The sequence below is a fragment of the Panthera onca genome, chromosome C1 (genome assembly GCF_046562875.1).
Source record: "Panthera onca isolate mPanOnc1 chromosome C1, mPanOnc1 haplotype 2, whole genome shotgun sequence".
Classification (NCBI taxonomy): domain Eukaryota; kingdom Metazoa; phylum Chordata; class Mammalia; order Carnivora; family Felidae; genus Panthera; species Panthera onca.
The window spans coordinates 1,063,712-1,080,803 of NC_138346.1; the positions used below are offsets into that span (position 1 = coordinate 1,063,712).

A 17,092-nucleotide genomic window follows, 5' to 3' on the forward strand; every position below is an offset into this window, starting at 1 on the left:
CGGTTCTGTCCTTCCTTATTATTTGCTTGTATTTGCGTTATTCTTCCCATACCGAATGTGGTTTCTTTGCAAAATCTTTTAAAATCATTAATCTGTTTTCTGACATGAGTTTAGTTAAATTCACAGATATTTAGAAAATAATCTGGGCAAGGTGAGCTGTGACCCCTCACAGTGATTTTAAGCAACCAGACAGATAAGATTGGTGCCCTCCCCTCCTCCCCTCTGCACTGCAGAGCCTCACCCTGTCCTCAGGACGTGGCCCGTCCTATGTGTGGCCGTCTGACCAAAGACTGATGGAGGGCATAGCATCCACCCACATCTTACTTGTGGGCAAAATGTCATTTCCTTCTTAAGTTTTTAGACTCCAAGTAAACCTGACGAGCTTGTCTTGGGCCCCCTGGGGAGCAGCTGCCCATGCCGTGCACACTACTCTCGTTGGCACAGTGGCCGAGCAAGACCTTTGGAGGTCAGAGCAATGTCAGACGCTGACAGCCTGGATTTGTTCTGTGGGTTGTAAAATCTGGTTGTTTTTTACATTGATCTACCGAGTCGTAATCAGCATTTAAAACAACGGGAAATAGAAACCAGCAAATTTCATCACATGTAGTAAAGATCAGTTTTCTTTCCAACTCCCGTCGCTCATTCCCTTGCACGGTGAGCGGTCTGGAGTCGGAAAGAAGGATGTTAAAAAGCCAAGAATCTCCTGAGCTGGAGGAGGGGCCTTGAGAGTGTGGCCGTCTTTCCCTGCATGTTACAGATGGACATGGGGACTGGAGAGGACCCCGCACGGCACGTGGGCGGCAGAGTCGGGGCCACAATGGCAGCTCTGGGGACAGGCTGGCACAGGCAGGCTGGGGAGGTGACCCTCCCCACCCCAGACCGCAGTGGAGCCAATCTGGACAGTGAGGTAAAGGGGCCGGGTGCCCGCGCTGGACCGCCGTCGCTGTGGGGCCCGGGGGCTGTGGGCACGTGCCGTTACCTGTCTCGCAGCGAGGTCCTGCGAACGGCTCTGAGCACAGGCAGGTGAAATTCCCCACGAGGTCCACACACGAGCCTCCATTCAGGCACGGGCCCGAGGCACATTCATCCACGTCTGCGGGCAGAGGAGGTGGGAGCTTGCTCGAGCCGGCCTTTGGCTCCCTGGCACCTGGTCTGGCCGGGCGGGAGCCTCTCCCTTCCCCCGGGCAGGCCACTCACCGGTCTCGCAGGCCGTGCCCGTGTAGCCGGCCTGGCACAGGCACACCGCCGAGCCGCTCTCCGCCTGGCACCGGCCGCCGTTCTCACACTCTCTGGTGTCACACGGAGACAGTGCTGCACGTGCAGAGGGGGGAAGGTGTTGGACCCCTCGCTGTGGCCGCGGGGGCGGGGGGGAGTCCCGTGGAGCCCCACTCTGCGGGCGGCTCTGGAGGGTGTTGGCTGTGGGGGGCCTGGCCCGGACGGTCCCCACCCATCGGCCTCGAGCTCGTCCCCGCCGGGGTTGTGGCAGCAGATCTGGGGTGGAAGGGGGCTGTGCGCGCTGGTGGGGGGCGCAGGGGTGAGTGGGCCCAGGTTCCACCCTCCCTGTGGTTCTTCTTCTCAGTTGCCAGCACAGAGTGGGATCCTGGGGCACTGGCTGGAGGGATTCCTCTGGGCCAGAGCCTTGAAGGGGTGCAGCGGGCAGGGGTGCAGGAGGAGAATGGCCCTTAGGGGAAGGGGCGAGGGGGGGAGGAGGCATGTCTTGCCGCAGGGCTGGGCGCAGAGGCTGTCAGCCCCCACCAGGTGGGCGTGAGCTGAGGTGGTGCCTGTGCCTGGCCACCTCCACCCAGCGTGCTGGCCTCTCAGACTCCCTGGTGGCTGCTGGCCCCTGAGCTCCGGTGGCTGAGCCGGGGGTGGGGGGGACACTGCCTTCCCTCAGCCATGACACATGTCCTGATGACAGCGCATTCCCCAAATGACTCAGTGTGGGCGCCAAATGCATCGGGAGCACGTGGCCCTCCCGGGCCTCGTGGGGGACAGTGGGAGGAAGGAGACGGCGGTGTGGAGGGGCTCTGCTGGCTGACGGCACCAGGTGACCCCCGTCTCCCGGACCCTGACTCCACCAGAGAGCAGGGCTGGGCACCCGTGGGGAGGGGAGGCTCATGGTGAACAGCGCAGGTGTCCCTGTCTGGACGCTGCTGGGTGTCCCTGCTGTCGTGTGCCCTGGTGGCTGAGGTGGGTCCTGAGACCAGCGAGCGTCGGTGGGGACCTGGGACTCGTCGGTGTCACTGTCTTGGCCGTGAGGAATCTGAGGCACGGGGCCACCGGCTCCAGCCCCAGGCCCTCCGAGGGGCCTCCCTGGGCCCAGACACGTGTATGTGCACTGGAGTCACAGACCTTGAAACATTCCTTGTGGCTATAAGTCTCCCTGAAAAATGGTTCTTCTAAGATCGAAGCTTCTTGTACAGTTGCTGTTTGTACACACTTGATTTAACGACGTGTTATGTGTCTCTAAATCACGGTTGAACATCAGTAAGTGTCTTTAGGGGAATGGGTGTGTGGCCCAGCCCAGGGGCGTTAGGGATCACGGTGCTTTGATCTTAAGAGGCTCTTTTTCTTGGGCTCCCCTAGCAGCTTCCCACAGTGAGACTGGGGGTGGAAGTGGGGGCCCCCCTTCCGGCACCAGGTAGGCAAAGGGCCAGGGTGAAGGGACCCCAGAGAGGTGCTGGAGGAAGGGCAGGGGGTGGTGTTTGGAAGGAGGGAGGCAGGTGGGGTGCAGCAACAAGGAAGTCTCAAGAAGGACCCCAACCCTCTCCTGTGAGACCTGGGGGCCTCCCCTTCTGTTGGGGGCTGTTGGGGTTTGGGGTCCTGGGGGTACAGAGAGGAAGAGGGTGGGGGGTCGTACCCTTCTGCACCCCACAGCTGGCCTGTCCGACCTCAGGAGCCCCCACATTCCCCCCTCTCAGTCCAGAGCTGAGAGGCAAGTGATGGCCCGTAGCACCTGGGGCGGCCCTCGTGCAGGCCCTGTGGCCCGGCTGGAACCGGGCACCGACCGCTCCAATGTGTCATCCCTGGTGTGTGCACCAGGGCCCAGGAGGCGCTCTGGATTCTCCTCTCGAGTCTCCGCTCCTGCCCCCACGAGCCTCGGGGCTGCCCGAGTCTACCGCCGAGCCCTCCGCGGATGCCGACCCGATGCCCCCACCGGGCTGACCACGTGTCCCTGGCCGGGCAGGACCACTCGGGGTGCCCTGCAGCCGCTGGCGTTCCTCTCACCTGTCTCACAGGTGGGCCCCCCGAAGCCGGCTGGGCATCGGCAGCTGAAGCTGTTGATGCCGTGTGTGCAGGTCCCGCCGTTCTGACATGGATGGGAAGCACATTCGTTAACATCTGAAAAACAGGGCCGGCTGGGGCCTCAGTGGACGAAGCCGGGTTGGGGAGACTCTGCCCGGACGCCCTCCCGGCCTCGCTTCAGGGGGGGTCGGCTCAGACAGGGCAGCCGTAGCCCCGCCTGCCATGCTCTCTGTCGGGGAGCCTCTGTGTGCCCCCTCTCCATCGCCCACACTGTGGGGACAGACACCCCGACCTTGGGCTCTTGGGGCCCCTGGCTGTGCTGCAGTGCACACTCACCCAGGTGACACCGCCTCCCGGTGAAGCCTGAGAGGCAGGAGCAGCTGTAGGAGGGGTTGCCCGTGATGCAGTCGTCAATGCACTTGCCGCCGTTGAGGCAGGGACGCAGGGCCAGGCACACGGAGGCTGTGGACACAGGAGGGAGCCGAGCCGTCCCTTCCCTCCCCTGACCCAAAGGGCCCGTCTCTGAGGGATCGCCGGTGGTCTGCTGGCCACCCAGCATCCACGATTCACTTCCCAGGTCTCCCAGGGTGCCCAGTGCACCTGCCGTGTGTCCTGCTGACGTTTAGATTCCTACGCCGTGACTCTGGCTTTCCCTGGAGGCCAGGCTTTCCCAGAATCCTTTAAACCCACAGCACTTCCTACCTCTTTAATGCATCAACTTGTCTGAGGAACTAACAAGGTTCAAGACCCAAGGGTGCCTAGCGACACAGGAAGGTGTGCGGGCACGAGTGAGCCCGATGAGAAGGACGTCTGCAGGTGTGGACGAGGGGGACCCACCCCTGTGGGAGCCAGAGGCGGTGGGCGGGGGTCCCTCGGGCCTTTCTGAGGGGAATGCAGTCTGCTCCCAGGGGCGCCCGTGATAGTTACGGAAACGCACGCCCAGCTGCCCTCCGGGTCTCCCCGCGTGAAACAGGAGGGCCACACTCAGGGTTGAAGTCAGGGTTTCTCACATCATGGCCTCCTGGCCAGGGGGTCTCCAGCGGTCCCCGAGGGCCACCCAACCCCATGCCTGGGCCTCGCAGGACGCGCAGCCCACAGAGCTCAGCTCAGGGGGCCGTATCCCTCTGGAGAAGTAGGGCCACTGAAATCTGCGATGAAGAAGCACAGCTTGGCAGGTAACTAGAGCACCCCCAGGTCTCGGATCTCCCGTTACTAGGAGGGCCCCGGGAGATCTGGCGTGGTATGAAGGACAGCAAGCGGGGGACACTCCCGGAAGGGCCTCGTGGCCCAGAACACCGTCAGAGCTGAGGGTATCTTTCGGACGGCCCCCGCCCCTCACCCGTACCCCTCCTCCGTTCACTCGGTCACACTGTCACTCTGCCGGCCGTTGTGTGGCGGCTGTGTCCACCAGCCGTTTCTGGACCGGCCTTCCTCAGGAGGGAGCCTTCCAACGGTGGAGGCGCTGCCTCTCGCGTGTGAACTGACCCTCCCGTCCCGGCACGGCCCGTGTGCAGGCAGCCCGGACTGACACGCTCGGGCTCCCTCTCCTGGGCCTGCAGCGTGGCCGCGGGGAAGCAAGGGGGCTCCCGGGGGCCTCTGTGCACACTGGTTCGGAAGGCCCAGCCCTGCCTCCTCCGTCTACTCCCCCAGGAGCCTGGGATCGTGGAGGGAAGCACGTCACCGTGGGAAAAGGATCCCCGAGGGACTGGCCAGACCCTCTTCTGAAGATCATTTCTCAGGGTCACAGCCTGCAGCCTTTGTGGGGAGCAGGGGCCTGGCCACACCTAGACACACGCCTGCTCTCACACCTGCTCCCACACCCGCGTCCACGCCGCACCGCTCACGGCAGCCCACACCTGCACCCGTACTTCGATCCCTAACCACAGCCTAAGCCCCTGGCTACTGGCGGGTGACAAGCAACAGACCTCCCTGCCATCAGAGACGCAGCGGTGTCCCCACCCCTGAAACTCCACCGCCCAGAGCCCAGATGGGCAGAGTAGGCCGCGGGCTTGGCCGGGCCCGCCCTGGGGCTGCAGGAGGGCTTGCGTTCTTGGGTGCCCCGCTTGCCACTTTGGGGAAGGGGCAAAATTATTGGCTCCTGGGCTCCCTGGCCTGTGGGTTCCCCATCCTCTGGGCTCAGGCTCTGGCTGGGGCCTATTTGGTGCTCCGGTGAGTGGGTGGGCTCGGCTTCCCCAGGCATCTCTCACCGGGGCACCACCCTCAGGCCTTGGTGAGTCTTCCTGCCCGCCGGGGCGCACACCCGCCCTCCCCGGCTCCTGCCCCTGTCCCCGCAGAGTGCGCGCCTGTTGCCCTGGAAGGTCTGGGTGGGATCCACCCGCGCTGGGTTCGCTCGCCGAGCTATGGGGTTGGGAGAAGTGGGAAGAGGGTCCTCTCTGTGGCCTCGGTCTCCTTGTGGGTGGGAGGTGAGTCCGCGAAGGCGGTCCCCACGTGGGCGTCATTGTGGCCTCAGCCTTTGCAGGCCTGTGGTTAGTCCTCCCCTCAGAGTGGCCACATCAACCGTTTACACACCCTCTCCATTTCTAAGCACGTTCCAGGAAAGTCTGCACCTTGGCCGGCACCACACAGGGGAAGGGGCTGGGACAAATCCTTCCTCGGCCAGTCCCGACTGTCTGCCCTAAGGTGGACCCTACCCGCCACCCCGCCCCGTCTGATGCGTGGTCATTGCCTGAAGGCCCCCTGGGTGTCGGGGAGATCCCTCTGGTCAGGCAGATGCGGGGGGTGTGAAACAGGCAGCAAATCCCACCAAGCATCAACTCCTTGGCAAACATGGGGAGATGAGTGAAAAGGGCGCCTGCCTTCCAGGCGATCCTGGGGACAGGTGCCCCTCCCCAGCCCAGGACACAGGCTGGGGGAGAATGAGGGGAGAGTGACAGCTCCTGGACCCAGGACGGGCCACCCCGGCTTCTCCGTGGTCTCCAGCATATTCCCCCATGCGGCGCCCAGAGCAGGGATAGGAAAGCCTCCCCAGGAAAAGATGGGGCTCAAGGGGCGAGCCGGTACCAGCCCAGGTTCCTGGCTGGGGGAAGGGGTGGGCAAAGCCATGCCCTCCAGCAGCCTGCTTGTCCCCAGCGTCCAGCACCCCCTTCATCCGGCCTCGTCCTCCCCGCCCCCTCTCCCATCCTGCCCTTCCCCCGTCAAGCACCCAGCCCCCTTCTTCTTGCCCCCTCCTCCCTGTCCCCAGCATCCCAATCCCTTCCTCCCTGCTCCGGTCCCCTCCTGTCACCCCCCACCGACTCCCTGAGCCACCCCAGCCCCCACAGCCCTGAGCCGCTGTTTCCATCCTCTTACTTGTATGGCCGCAGCCCCCCACGCGCACCTGGGCATCATCGATTCTGAACGCCCAGCGCCCGGGCACGCCCACGTTGGTGGTGGTCTCCACCTCCACCATGTCCGCGGTGCGCGAGCCGGGGATGCTGAAGTAGCGCCGCCCGTCACCCGCATTGAAGCCAGCCTGGGGTGGGGAGAGTGGGGGGCAGGCGCCAGTTGGGACCCCAGGTCCCCCTGAAGCTCCTGAGACCCACGTAACGCCTCCCCCCCGCTTCCCCCCCCCCCCCCCCCCCAGTGGCCAGGGTCAAAGAAATCACGTGGAAGGCAGCTTTGTAACCCTGGAGCTTTACAGGTTTAGGGGTACCCCTACCGCCCCCCATGTCGTCCTTGTCCCGATCAGCAACCTCCCAGCCAGATCCTGACCCCAGCCGCCAGTCCCTCCAGCCACCAACCTTGAGCACTGGCGTGCTCCCCACACACACACCTGCGGGGCTCACTCCCTTGGAGTCTCAGCTCCCATAAGGACCAGGGGCCAGGGGCAAGTGTGAGCTCAGGAGAAAGTAGGTGGCCCGGGAGGAGGTGGGGGGCTTCACACAGTGCAGGAGCACTGGCTGGCCTTGGGGACTTGCACTTGACCACGCCCTCCACACTTAAGACTTCCTGCTGGCCACAGTTCTGTGGGCCACGGGCCAGCCCCTAGGACAGTCAGTGCACGGAGGACCACTGGCCTCTTCACGGTACTGGCTGTGTGCAGGGAGGGTCTGCCCGCCTTGTCAGCTGTGACAGGCGTGGCGGTGGGGAGCCGGGCCCCTACCTGGGCCGCGATCCCTCCCAGGCCAGTGGTGTCACCCCCGCTGCTGGCGTGTGTGCCTGTGGTCCACGTGATGGACTCGTAGTTGAAGATGGTGAAGGAGAACTTGCCGTCAGTGATGAGCACGGTCTGGAACGTGTTGACCTGCCGAGGAGGGAGGTCTGAACAGGGCTGTGCACCCCAGTGTCCACGCCGCAAGGCCCTGCCCCCCTCCGGCATCCCTTCGCGCACTGTCATCATCCACCGGCTGTGTTCCCGACTAGGTGGTCAGCCATCTGCCGTCAAGCTGATGGCCTCGTCCCCATCCTCCACCGTGTCCCCAGCGTCTGAGGCCCCGGCACGGCCCAGACCCCCAATATCTGTCGCCTGGTGAGCGAGACACACCGAGGGGTCATGAGGGCCCACGGACGCCAGGAGCAGACGCTGCGCCCTGTGGTGGCTGGGGCACAAGGGTGAGCGTTGACTGGGCCAGATCCGCACCACTGCCTTGTGTGAAACAAAAAAACGTAAAGGGGGGGGGGGTGCGGGAGGGAGATAAAAAAAGGAAACAAGAAAAAGTGGTCTTAGTAATTCTTGTTTTCCATGGAATTCTCTTCCATGAAACTGATTGAGCAGCATGTGTAGGAGACGTTATTTCAGATCGGGCAGGGAGGGGGGCTGTTTAAAAAGTGATCTTGGGACTAGTAGGAAACTCTCTGAAAGAGGATAAAATTAGAGCTTTACATCTTTACATCACTTTAATAAAGCCCACGTCAAGTAAGGTTATGGATGGAACCATCAAAGCCCTAGAGGAAAATATGGGCACTCGAGTCTGCAGAGCTGCGTCGGGGAAGGACTTGAAGCATAACGTTTGTCGACCGTGAAAACCAGAAAGGAGATTTATATGTTTGACTACAGAAACTTCTGTGTATAAAGAGTGCCGTAAAATCACACTGAATAGCAAACGGCAAAGTGGAAGATGTTTCTACAACATAGGTGGCCGGCGAAACTGTGGGTGTCTTTAATTCAAGCACAACTTGTACGGGCCAGTAAGAAAAAGACGAGAAAGGTGACCGAATTGGCAAGGGTCGCGTGAGCAGATGCGTTACAGCAGAGCGCGACCGCCCGGTCACACTGAACAGATTCGCCAGCCCTGGATGCCAAAGGCCTGGGAGGAAAAGGAAAAGGCCTTCCCCGTTTGCCCGTGACGCTGGCGAGGGAGGGGAGCCACGGGCGTCCTGCTGGGCCCAGGGAGACCGCGTGGCCACACGTGGCTCACTCGCATGTCTGAGGCCACGAGTCTGAGAGGCGCGTCAGAGCTCTGCGGGCAGCGGCCTCCCTGCTGGAGCCTCGTGCCGGGAGACGGTCCCCGATCTAGCGGGGCCGCGCGGTGCCCGCCTCGGGGCACAGGTGCCGCCCGACACGGTGGGGCCTCATATGGTCCATCTTCTTACTTCTGTAAGAATGAGCAAGAGGGAGACCGAGTGCTCCCCTTCGGGATGGCAGACCCGGGGCTAATACGAGCAGGACGCCGCGGCCACGAAGGCGGGAAAGCCGAGGGGGGACGGAGGGCGAGACTAGGGCCAGCAAGGCCAGCGGCGGGGCTTCGCGAGCTGCTGAGGCCCGGCGTGTGAGGAGAGCGAGGCCGGGCGTGGGGCTTACGTCCCTTCCTCCCTTCCTGTCACTCGGCCTGTTCCCAGAGGAGGGCTTTCCGGGTCCGCCAGCGCCCGGCCCCGCTCCCAGCCCCAACTCAGAACTCTGAGCCCTTATAAGAATTCTTGTGTTGCCCAGACATTCGCACCCCTGGGCCCGGACACCGGAGAGCAGTAAGGTTTCCTCTGGCAACACAGGAGGGGCTCAGGAAACAGAGGGCACGGGTGACATCACGGTTTCCGCGATGCCGTGGGGAAGGCGGACGCTGTTGAGCGAACAAAACCACAAAACGGCGTGTTCTCCGTGGCTCTATTTATTTCTTAAAGTGGGTGTCAGTATACAATAGGAAGTGTTTACTGGGAGTTACCTCTTGGTGGTGGAATCTCTGGTTCTTTTTTTCTTTTTGTTGCACAGATGTTTTTCTTACAAATTGGTGATAAGAAAAAACAAGTAAAACGTAGCGAAAGATGAGTGGGCTCTGCATGAATGAAGTTCACCAGCGTGAACGCTCATCCGTAGTAATATTTACAGAAAAAGCCCATCTTTCCCTGTTGACTGTCCTCCTTTTAGGAAGTGAGCGCCGCAGTCGCTCAGCGGCTGCCTCGCTCCGGGGCGTGCTCGGTCCCCCCCGCTGCTGGAGAACTCTGCCAGCGCTCTCCACCTGCGCTGTGTTCCGAGCCGCCGCTACTGGGGACCCCGCACCGCCATGCCGAGTGAAGACCTCACCTGTTCCCACCCTCTGCCCACCCACTCGTGTGTGTGTGTGTGTGTGTGTGTGTGTGTGTGTGTGTGACGGGAAACCAGGCCCTGCCCTTGACTGCTGTGCCCGTGCCTGTCCCCTGCGGTTCACTGTGCAGACACATCTATCCCTCGGGGCTGCTCTGAGCCTTCCCGTCCCTCGAGCCACGGAGCCTCCTGTGGCTAAGCTGCCACCTTCTGCCTGGCACAGCAGTCCCACGGGCTGTGCTGGCTGAGTGCTTCTCGGCCCTTGGCGTCTAGAATGTGCCGCATAGGAGACACGGGTCCCCAGTGCCTTCGTCGTTTGGCGTTATCGCAGAATAAAGGATAAAACAGAATAAACTTCCTGCATAACCTGTTGAGTTTCAAACCATTCCAAGAGGAGACTCTTCTAACACATGATCGGTATCTCCCTAGCGTGTGAACTCCTGTATCGGGTCATTTGGCATTTTCCTAGAGGCAGATGGGTTCCAGGGGGGTGGTGGCTGGGGAAGGTCAGGGCTCTGCCCTCCTCCAACCTGACTCTGCGACCCTGGGAGAGTAACTTCCATCCCTGAGCCCAGTTTTCCCCTCTCGGCCGTGCACCAGTGATTATGTCTGACCCACCTCAGCAAGGCAGGGTCCCTGGAGGGAGAGCCTGGACCCCAGACCGACGTCCTCCCTCCCCCAGGACAAAAAACTCACGGGGGAAGAGGAGCTGCCTCCAAAGAAGGTCACACGGTGCCAGGTGGCTATGAAGACCCAGGTGGCGGAGAAGTCCTGGAGCTCGGGGAAGTAGCGCCTGACATCCTCTGTGGCTCTGCGCAGCGTGGCAGGGTCAGTGGCCTCCCTGTAGTACACGTCACCTGCACGCCGATTGTCCACGTCTGCCCAGAAGGCTGCCACCACGCAGCGGTCCTTGGCGATGGGGAAGGCCGCGGGGGTGAACTGAGAGACCTCCTTCAGGAAGGAGACGACTCCGTTATTGTTCACCTGTCAGGAAGCCAGACGGGGGGCCAGTGGGCACCTGGGGACAGGTGGGCGGGCCCGGCGGCCTCCCCTGCCTCACCCGCCACGCGCCCTCCAAGGGGGAGCCGGCCTTGAACCGGGCAACCCTAGGACGGCCTGACAGTTCCTGGTCCCTGATATGGGACCCCTCGGCCTGTCCCATCCCCTTGCGGACAGGCTGCGCGCTCAGGCACAGGCTCTGACCTGTTTGCTCTACCTGATGTGCCGCACGGCGCCCAGACCTGGGCTGCTGCTGTGGGGTCAGGGAGCTCCCACTGTGGGCCCTGGCCTTGGGCAATTGGGGCGCTCAGGGTCCTGGGTCCCACTCTAACCAGGCACCTTGGGAGGCGCAGTAGGCTGCCAGCCTTGGATCCAGGTCCGGACAGGTGAGCTGGAGCCGTGTGAGGTGGGCTGAGGGGAGGCCGGAAAGGCCTGGATGTCTGGTTGGTGGGGAGGGTCTGTGCTCAGGACTCCAGACAGTAGGGAGCTGCAGAAGGCTCCTGAGCAGAAGGGGGTGTCGGGGGCGGCAGGCGGCGTCTGTGCGGTAAGACGCAACTGGTCCCAGTGCAGTTAGCCGTGCAACCAGGAGGCAGTTCAGCCTTCACCTCTCTGTGCCCTGGGTTTTCACCTGTGACATGGGGATAACACTAGCTATTGCCTCCGGGATGCTGGCAGCCTGGAACGAGTTAGTGAGCACAGAGCTGGGCCCTAGACTGTCAGGATTTGCTCCTGGGAGGATCGTGGTCAGAACTATGCTTTCAGAAAAGACTCTGGACTTGCCCTTTAGGTGAGGGTGGCCCGGTAACCCAGAGAAGCACAGCTCTCTTCTTAAAGGCACCGAGAGCGATCGAGCAAGTGAAGTATTTCAGGGCTTGGATTCCAAATTGAGGACAGGGAGGGACCGAAGGTGAGCCCGGCTCTCAGAGCTCCTTCCCACCCAAGTGAGTGCACCTGCACACTGAGGAGCAGTGGCTGCAAACAAGACCTAAAGTTTTGCAGCCTCGTGGAAGAACAGAGAGAGAGACGTCAAAGCTCGGCGCTCACTCGGGGCTGGGGGTAAGCCCCCACACTAAGCTGGGTGAACTTGAAGTACACAGTCCTCATGCGGCCGGGTGAACTTGAAGTACACAGTCCTCATGCGGCCTCACGCTCTGCCGTCCCCTCACCCAAGCGATCCAGGGCCCCTCGAACTGGGACTCGGATCAAGGCTCGGATTCTCGGTTCCCAATGGATAGCATCCTGAGGTTCCAGAAGCAAAGAAAACCCTCTCTGGTGGAAGCTGGCATCACCTTAGGCCTCAAGCTATTCCTGTAAATAATTGTTCAAGTACAAAACCCAGGTCACAAAGATAATTGGGCACATAAGGAAACAAGGTACCACTCACAAGAATCAGCAGAAATGCAAGAAACATCGGATATCAGAATTATCAGACCAGAGACTATAAAATGACTAAGTTTACTGTGTTCCAAGTGCAAGCTTTAAGTTTCTTCAAGAGAATGGCCAAAACAATCTTGAAAAAAGAACGAAGTTGGAGGACTTATACTTTCTGCTTTCAAAACGGACTGCAAAGCTGTAGCAGTCAAAACAGTGAGGTCTTGGCTTAAAGACAGAAATATAGACAAATAGAAGAGAATAGAGAGCCCAGAAATAAGCCCTCACATATATGGGCAAATGATTTTCATCAAGGGGGGGCAACAGAAAGGGCAGTCTTTTCAACAAATGGAGCTGGGACTATTGGACGTCCACATGCAAAAGAACAAAGTTGGACTCTTACCTCACCCCAGATACAAAAATTAACTTAAAATGGATCAAAGACCTAACCGTGAGGGCTAAACATATAAAGGTTAGAAGAAAACATAGGATAAAAGCATCACAGCATTGGCTTTGGTAATGATTTCTTGGATATGACACCAAAGGCACCGGCCACAAAAGAAAAAAAAAACAGACAAACTGGAGTTCATCAAAATTAAAAATATTTGTTTCTATCAGCAGAATGAAAAGGCAACCCACAGAATGGGAGAAAATATTTGCAAATCATGTATCTAATAAGGGCTTAATATCTTAAACATATGGAGAGCTCCTACAACTCAGTAACAACAACAAATACAAACAACCTGATTAAAAAATGGGCATAAGACTTCAATAAACATGTCTCCAGAGAGGATCTACCAATGGCCAATAATCCCATGAAAAGATGCTCAACATAACTATCGTTAGGGAAATACAAACCTAAGCCACAATGAGCTAACACCTCACACCCATTAGCATGGTTGCCATCAAAAAACCTAGAAAAGAACAAGTGCGGTCAGGGACACGGAAAAGCTGGAACCCTTGTGCACTGCTGACAGAAATGTAAAATGGCACAGTCGCTGTGGAGAACAGTTGGCAGTTTCTCAAAAAATTGCAAATAGATATACCATATGATCCGGAAATTCTACTTCTGGGTATATATCTGTATTAGTCGGCTGTGGCTGCCATAACAAAATACCAGACTGAGTGGCTTGAACGACAGAAATTTGTTTTCTTGTAGTTCTGGAGCTAGACATCCGAGATGAAGGTGTCGTCAGAATTGGTTTCTAGTGAGGCTCCTCTTCCTGGCTCGTAGATGGCTCCCTCCTTACTGTGTCTCCACACTGCCTTTCCTCTGTGTGCACACGAGAAGGGAGAGAGCTCTCTGGTGTCTGTCCCTCTTATTATCAGATTGGGACCCTACCCATACAACCTCAATTTACCTTCCTGAAGGCTCTATCTCCAAGTACAATCACCTTGGGGGGTAAGAATTCAACATAAGAATTTTGGGTGGGACACAATTCATCCACAATGATACTCAAAAATAATTGAAAGCAGGGTCTTCAGGAGATCTTTGTACACCCGTGTTCATAGCAGCATTCTGCACGACAGCCCAAAGGTGGAAGCAACCCAAGGTTCACCAATGCATGGATGAATAAGCCAATGTGGTCCATCCATACGATGGAATATGATTCAGTCTTAAAAAGGAAGGAAATTCTGACATGTGCTACAAAATGGATGAACTTTGAGGACCTTATGCTCAATGAAATAAGCCAGTCACAAAGAGACAAATGCTATGATTTCACTTATATGAGGGATCTAGAGTAGTCACATTCATAGAAAATAGAATGGGGGTGTCCAGGGGCTGGAGGAGACGGGGGTGGGGGCGTGTCTAGTGGAGACAGAATTTCAGTTTTATAAAATGAAAAGAGTCTGGAGGTGAAGGTAGTGATGACTGAACAACATGTCCTTCATACCACTGAACTGTACACTTAAAAATGGTCAAGATGTAGGGGCACCTGGGTGGCTCAGTCAGTTAAGCATCCAACTTCAGCTCAGGTCATGATCTTGCAGTCCATGAGTTCGAGCCCCGCGTCAGGCTCTGTGCTGACAGCTCAGAGCCTGGAGCCTGTTTCAGATTCTGTGTCTCCATGTTTCTCTTTCCTCCCCTGCTCATGCTCTGTCTCTCTCTTCTCAAAAATAAATAAATGTTAAAAAAAAAAGGTCAAGATGCTAAGTTTTATATTATGTGTATTGTCCACAATATAAAAAATTGACTAAAGCAAAGTCTGGGACAAAAAAAATAATCAGGAATGGAAATTCTCTTTTTAATAAACCATTTTATTTTATTTTATTTTATTTTATTTTTTAAATTTTTTTTATCGTTTATTTATTTTTGAGACAGAGAGAGACAGAGTGTGAACAGGGCAGGGGCAGAGAGAGGGTGAGACACAGAATCTGAAACCGGCTCCAGGCTCTGAGCTGTCAGCACAGAGCCTGACGCGGGGCTCGAACTCACAGACTGTGAGATCATGACCTGAGCCGAAGTCGGACGCTTAACCGACTGAGCCACCCAGGCGCCCCTTTAATAAACCATTTTAAAGAACTAAATAGAAATTCTAGGACTAAAACTAAGTAAATAACAAATTAAGAACTAAGTAGATAATTTAAAAGCAGATTTAAATAGATAATTTAAGAGCACAATTAAAGGAAGAATTAGTGAGCTGGACCTAGAAGACAGGTCAGAAGAAACCATCTGGAATTTAGAACAGAGACAAAGACATGGAGAGTAGAGAAAAGAAAAGAAAAGAAAATTTATGTGAAGCAGGAGGATGGTCAAATACAGGTATGGTTTGGAGCACCAGAGGGTAAGGAGGTATAAAGGCAATGGCTGAGAATTTCCAGAACTGATGAAAGACATCAGGCCTCATATTCAATAATCCCAGTGATTCCCTAGCTGGAAGAATTAAAATATAGCAACAACAAATGACTGCTGTAAATGCACATCAACGATAAGGAGACAGTTATAAAAGGAGAAATATATGAATTATCATCAAGGGTCTTTCCCGTAGAGTGGCAGCTGATTTCTCATAAGCAACAATGGGGACTAGAAAATGGTGGGATTGTGTCTTGAATACGCTGGAAGAAAATAATCTGCTTGCAGTTTTATACCCAGATAAAATATCCTTCATTACTGAAGGCAAAAGAAAGATAATTGAAATAAATAAATAATAAATAAGTAGGAACTAAATAGCAGACCCACATAAACAAAGCCAAGTCAAAGGGAAATGTAAAGTCAGAGATGCAAGGAGGGGAAAAGGGCAAAGAAGGTGAAAGAAGGTGCTATGAACTGAATGTATCTCCCCCAAATTCTTATGTTGAAACCTGGCCCCCACTGTGATGGTGTTAGGAGGTGAGGCCTGTTGGAGGAGACTAGGTATGAGGGTGGATCCCCCATGAAGGAGATTAGTGTCCTTATAAAAGAGACCCCAAAGAGCCGTCTCTGTTTTTCTGACATGTGAGGACACGATGAGAAGATGCTATTAACCAGGAAGTGGGTCCTCACCAGACACTAAATCTTCCAGCCCCTTGATCTTGACTTCTCAGCCTTCAGAACTGTGAGAAATAGTGTTTGTTGTTTAAACTACCCAGTCTAGGGGCGCCTGGGGGGCTCAGTCAGTTAAGCGTCCGACTTCAGCTCAGGTCATGATTTCACTGTCTGCAGGTTCAAGCCTCGGGTCGGGCTTTGTGCTCACGGCTCGGAGCCTGGAGCCTGCTTCAGATTCTGTATCTCCCTCTCTCTCTGTCTCTCCCCCTCCTCATGCTCTAGCTCTCTCTCACAAAAAGACATTAAAAAAAATTTAAACTGCCCAGTCTGTGGGCAGCCAGAACAGATTAAATCATAGCAGCCAGAACAGATTAATCATATGTCATAATATGACATCATATATCATATCATAATCATATATCATATCACCATATATCATATCATATATCATAATCACTGTTTCTATTCATAATCATATATCATGATATTCATAATCATATATCATATCACCATATATCATATCATATCATAATCATATCATAATATGATAACAGATTTATCACAGCAGCCAGAACAGATTAAACCAGAAGGCATGAGAATAAATCTAAATGAACATTGACCATATAAAGAAATAATATAAATAAAGTTTTGTGTAGTTGTGTGAAAAAAAAATCTGTAGAATTAAGATTAATGATAATAGCTTATAAATTGGGAGAATACATAAGTGTTTGAAGGTCACTGTATTTTCCAGAAGGGTAAAGGCATTCACTTATTAGTGAATATTGGTAAGTAAAAATGAATATGGATAATCACCAAAAGAATAGAAACAGTGTATATCATCCTAACCGAGAGAGGGGATGTGACTGAATGATTAAAATACTTGATGTATAAGATGGCAAGAAAGGAGAGAGAAGGAAATATAAAGCAAGTGGGACAGACAGCACAGAAGATCTTAGATTGAACCCGGCTCCATCAGTAACAGTTTAAATAAAAATGAATTAGATGTTCCGGTTAAAATACATACTATCCAAATGCTAACCAAAGGAAACCTGGTGTAGACCATAAGGCAAAAAGTATAGCTAGAAACCAAAAGGGCCACTTCTTGATAATAAAGGAAGATATAACAAGTTTGCATTTTTACATGCCTAATAACAACGTTAGTTATCACATAAGTGAAAAACTGACAAAAGGAAATAGGTCAATTCATAACCACTGTGGAACATTTCAACATACATTCCTTAGCAAAATGGACTAGGCAGACAAAATTATCTGGCAGAATACGGAAGATTTGAGCAATGAAAATAGTAAGTGACCTAATAGATAATACAAATATCTTTTTAAAAATTTACTATACACTGATCACATAGCAAGTGTCAACAAATTTCAAGGGATTGCAAAAAATAGTTTGTTCTCTGGCCACAGCGCAATTACACTCAAAATATTAACCCCCAAAAGGTAGGAAATTTCTATGTATATGGAAATTAAGAAATATAGTTATAAATAACTTGGGAGCGAAAGATAACAAAAGTGCTATTTAGAAAAAACCCGTGAGG

The 17,092-nt window shown here is 55.1% G+C and overlaps 1 protein-coding gene across 7 annotated transcripts in view; it reads right to left on the reverse strand.

Annotated features, from left to right (window-relative positions):
• SNED1 (sushi, nidogen and EGF like domains 1) overlaps nt 1-17,092 on the reverse strand; it is an 87,709-nt gene that overhangs the window by 52,165 nt on the left and 18,452 nt on the right. For 6 of the 7 annotated variants that reach the window (XM_060624380.3, XM_078450632.2, XM_060624379.3 and 3 more), the window contains exons 2-8: nt 10,400-10,687; nt 7,349-7,489; nt 6,556-6,718; nt 3,583-3,708; nt 3,229-3,342; nt 1,198-1,311; nt 980-1,093 (exon numbers count right to left, since the gene is read on the reverse strand). In XM_060624380.3, coding sequence (XP_060480363.2) covers nt 980-1,093; nt 1,198-1,311; nt 3,229-3,342; nt 3,583-3,708; nt 6,556-6,718; nt 7,349-7,489; nt 10,400-10,687 — 1,060 coding nt within the window. The remainder of the gene's footprint in view (nt 1-979; nt 1,094-1,197; nt 1,312-3,228; nt 3,343-3,582; nt 3,709-6,555; nt 6,719-7,348; nt 7,490-10,399; nt 10,688-17,092) is intronic. The other variant, XM_078450633.2, reaches the window with a different exon arrangement.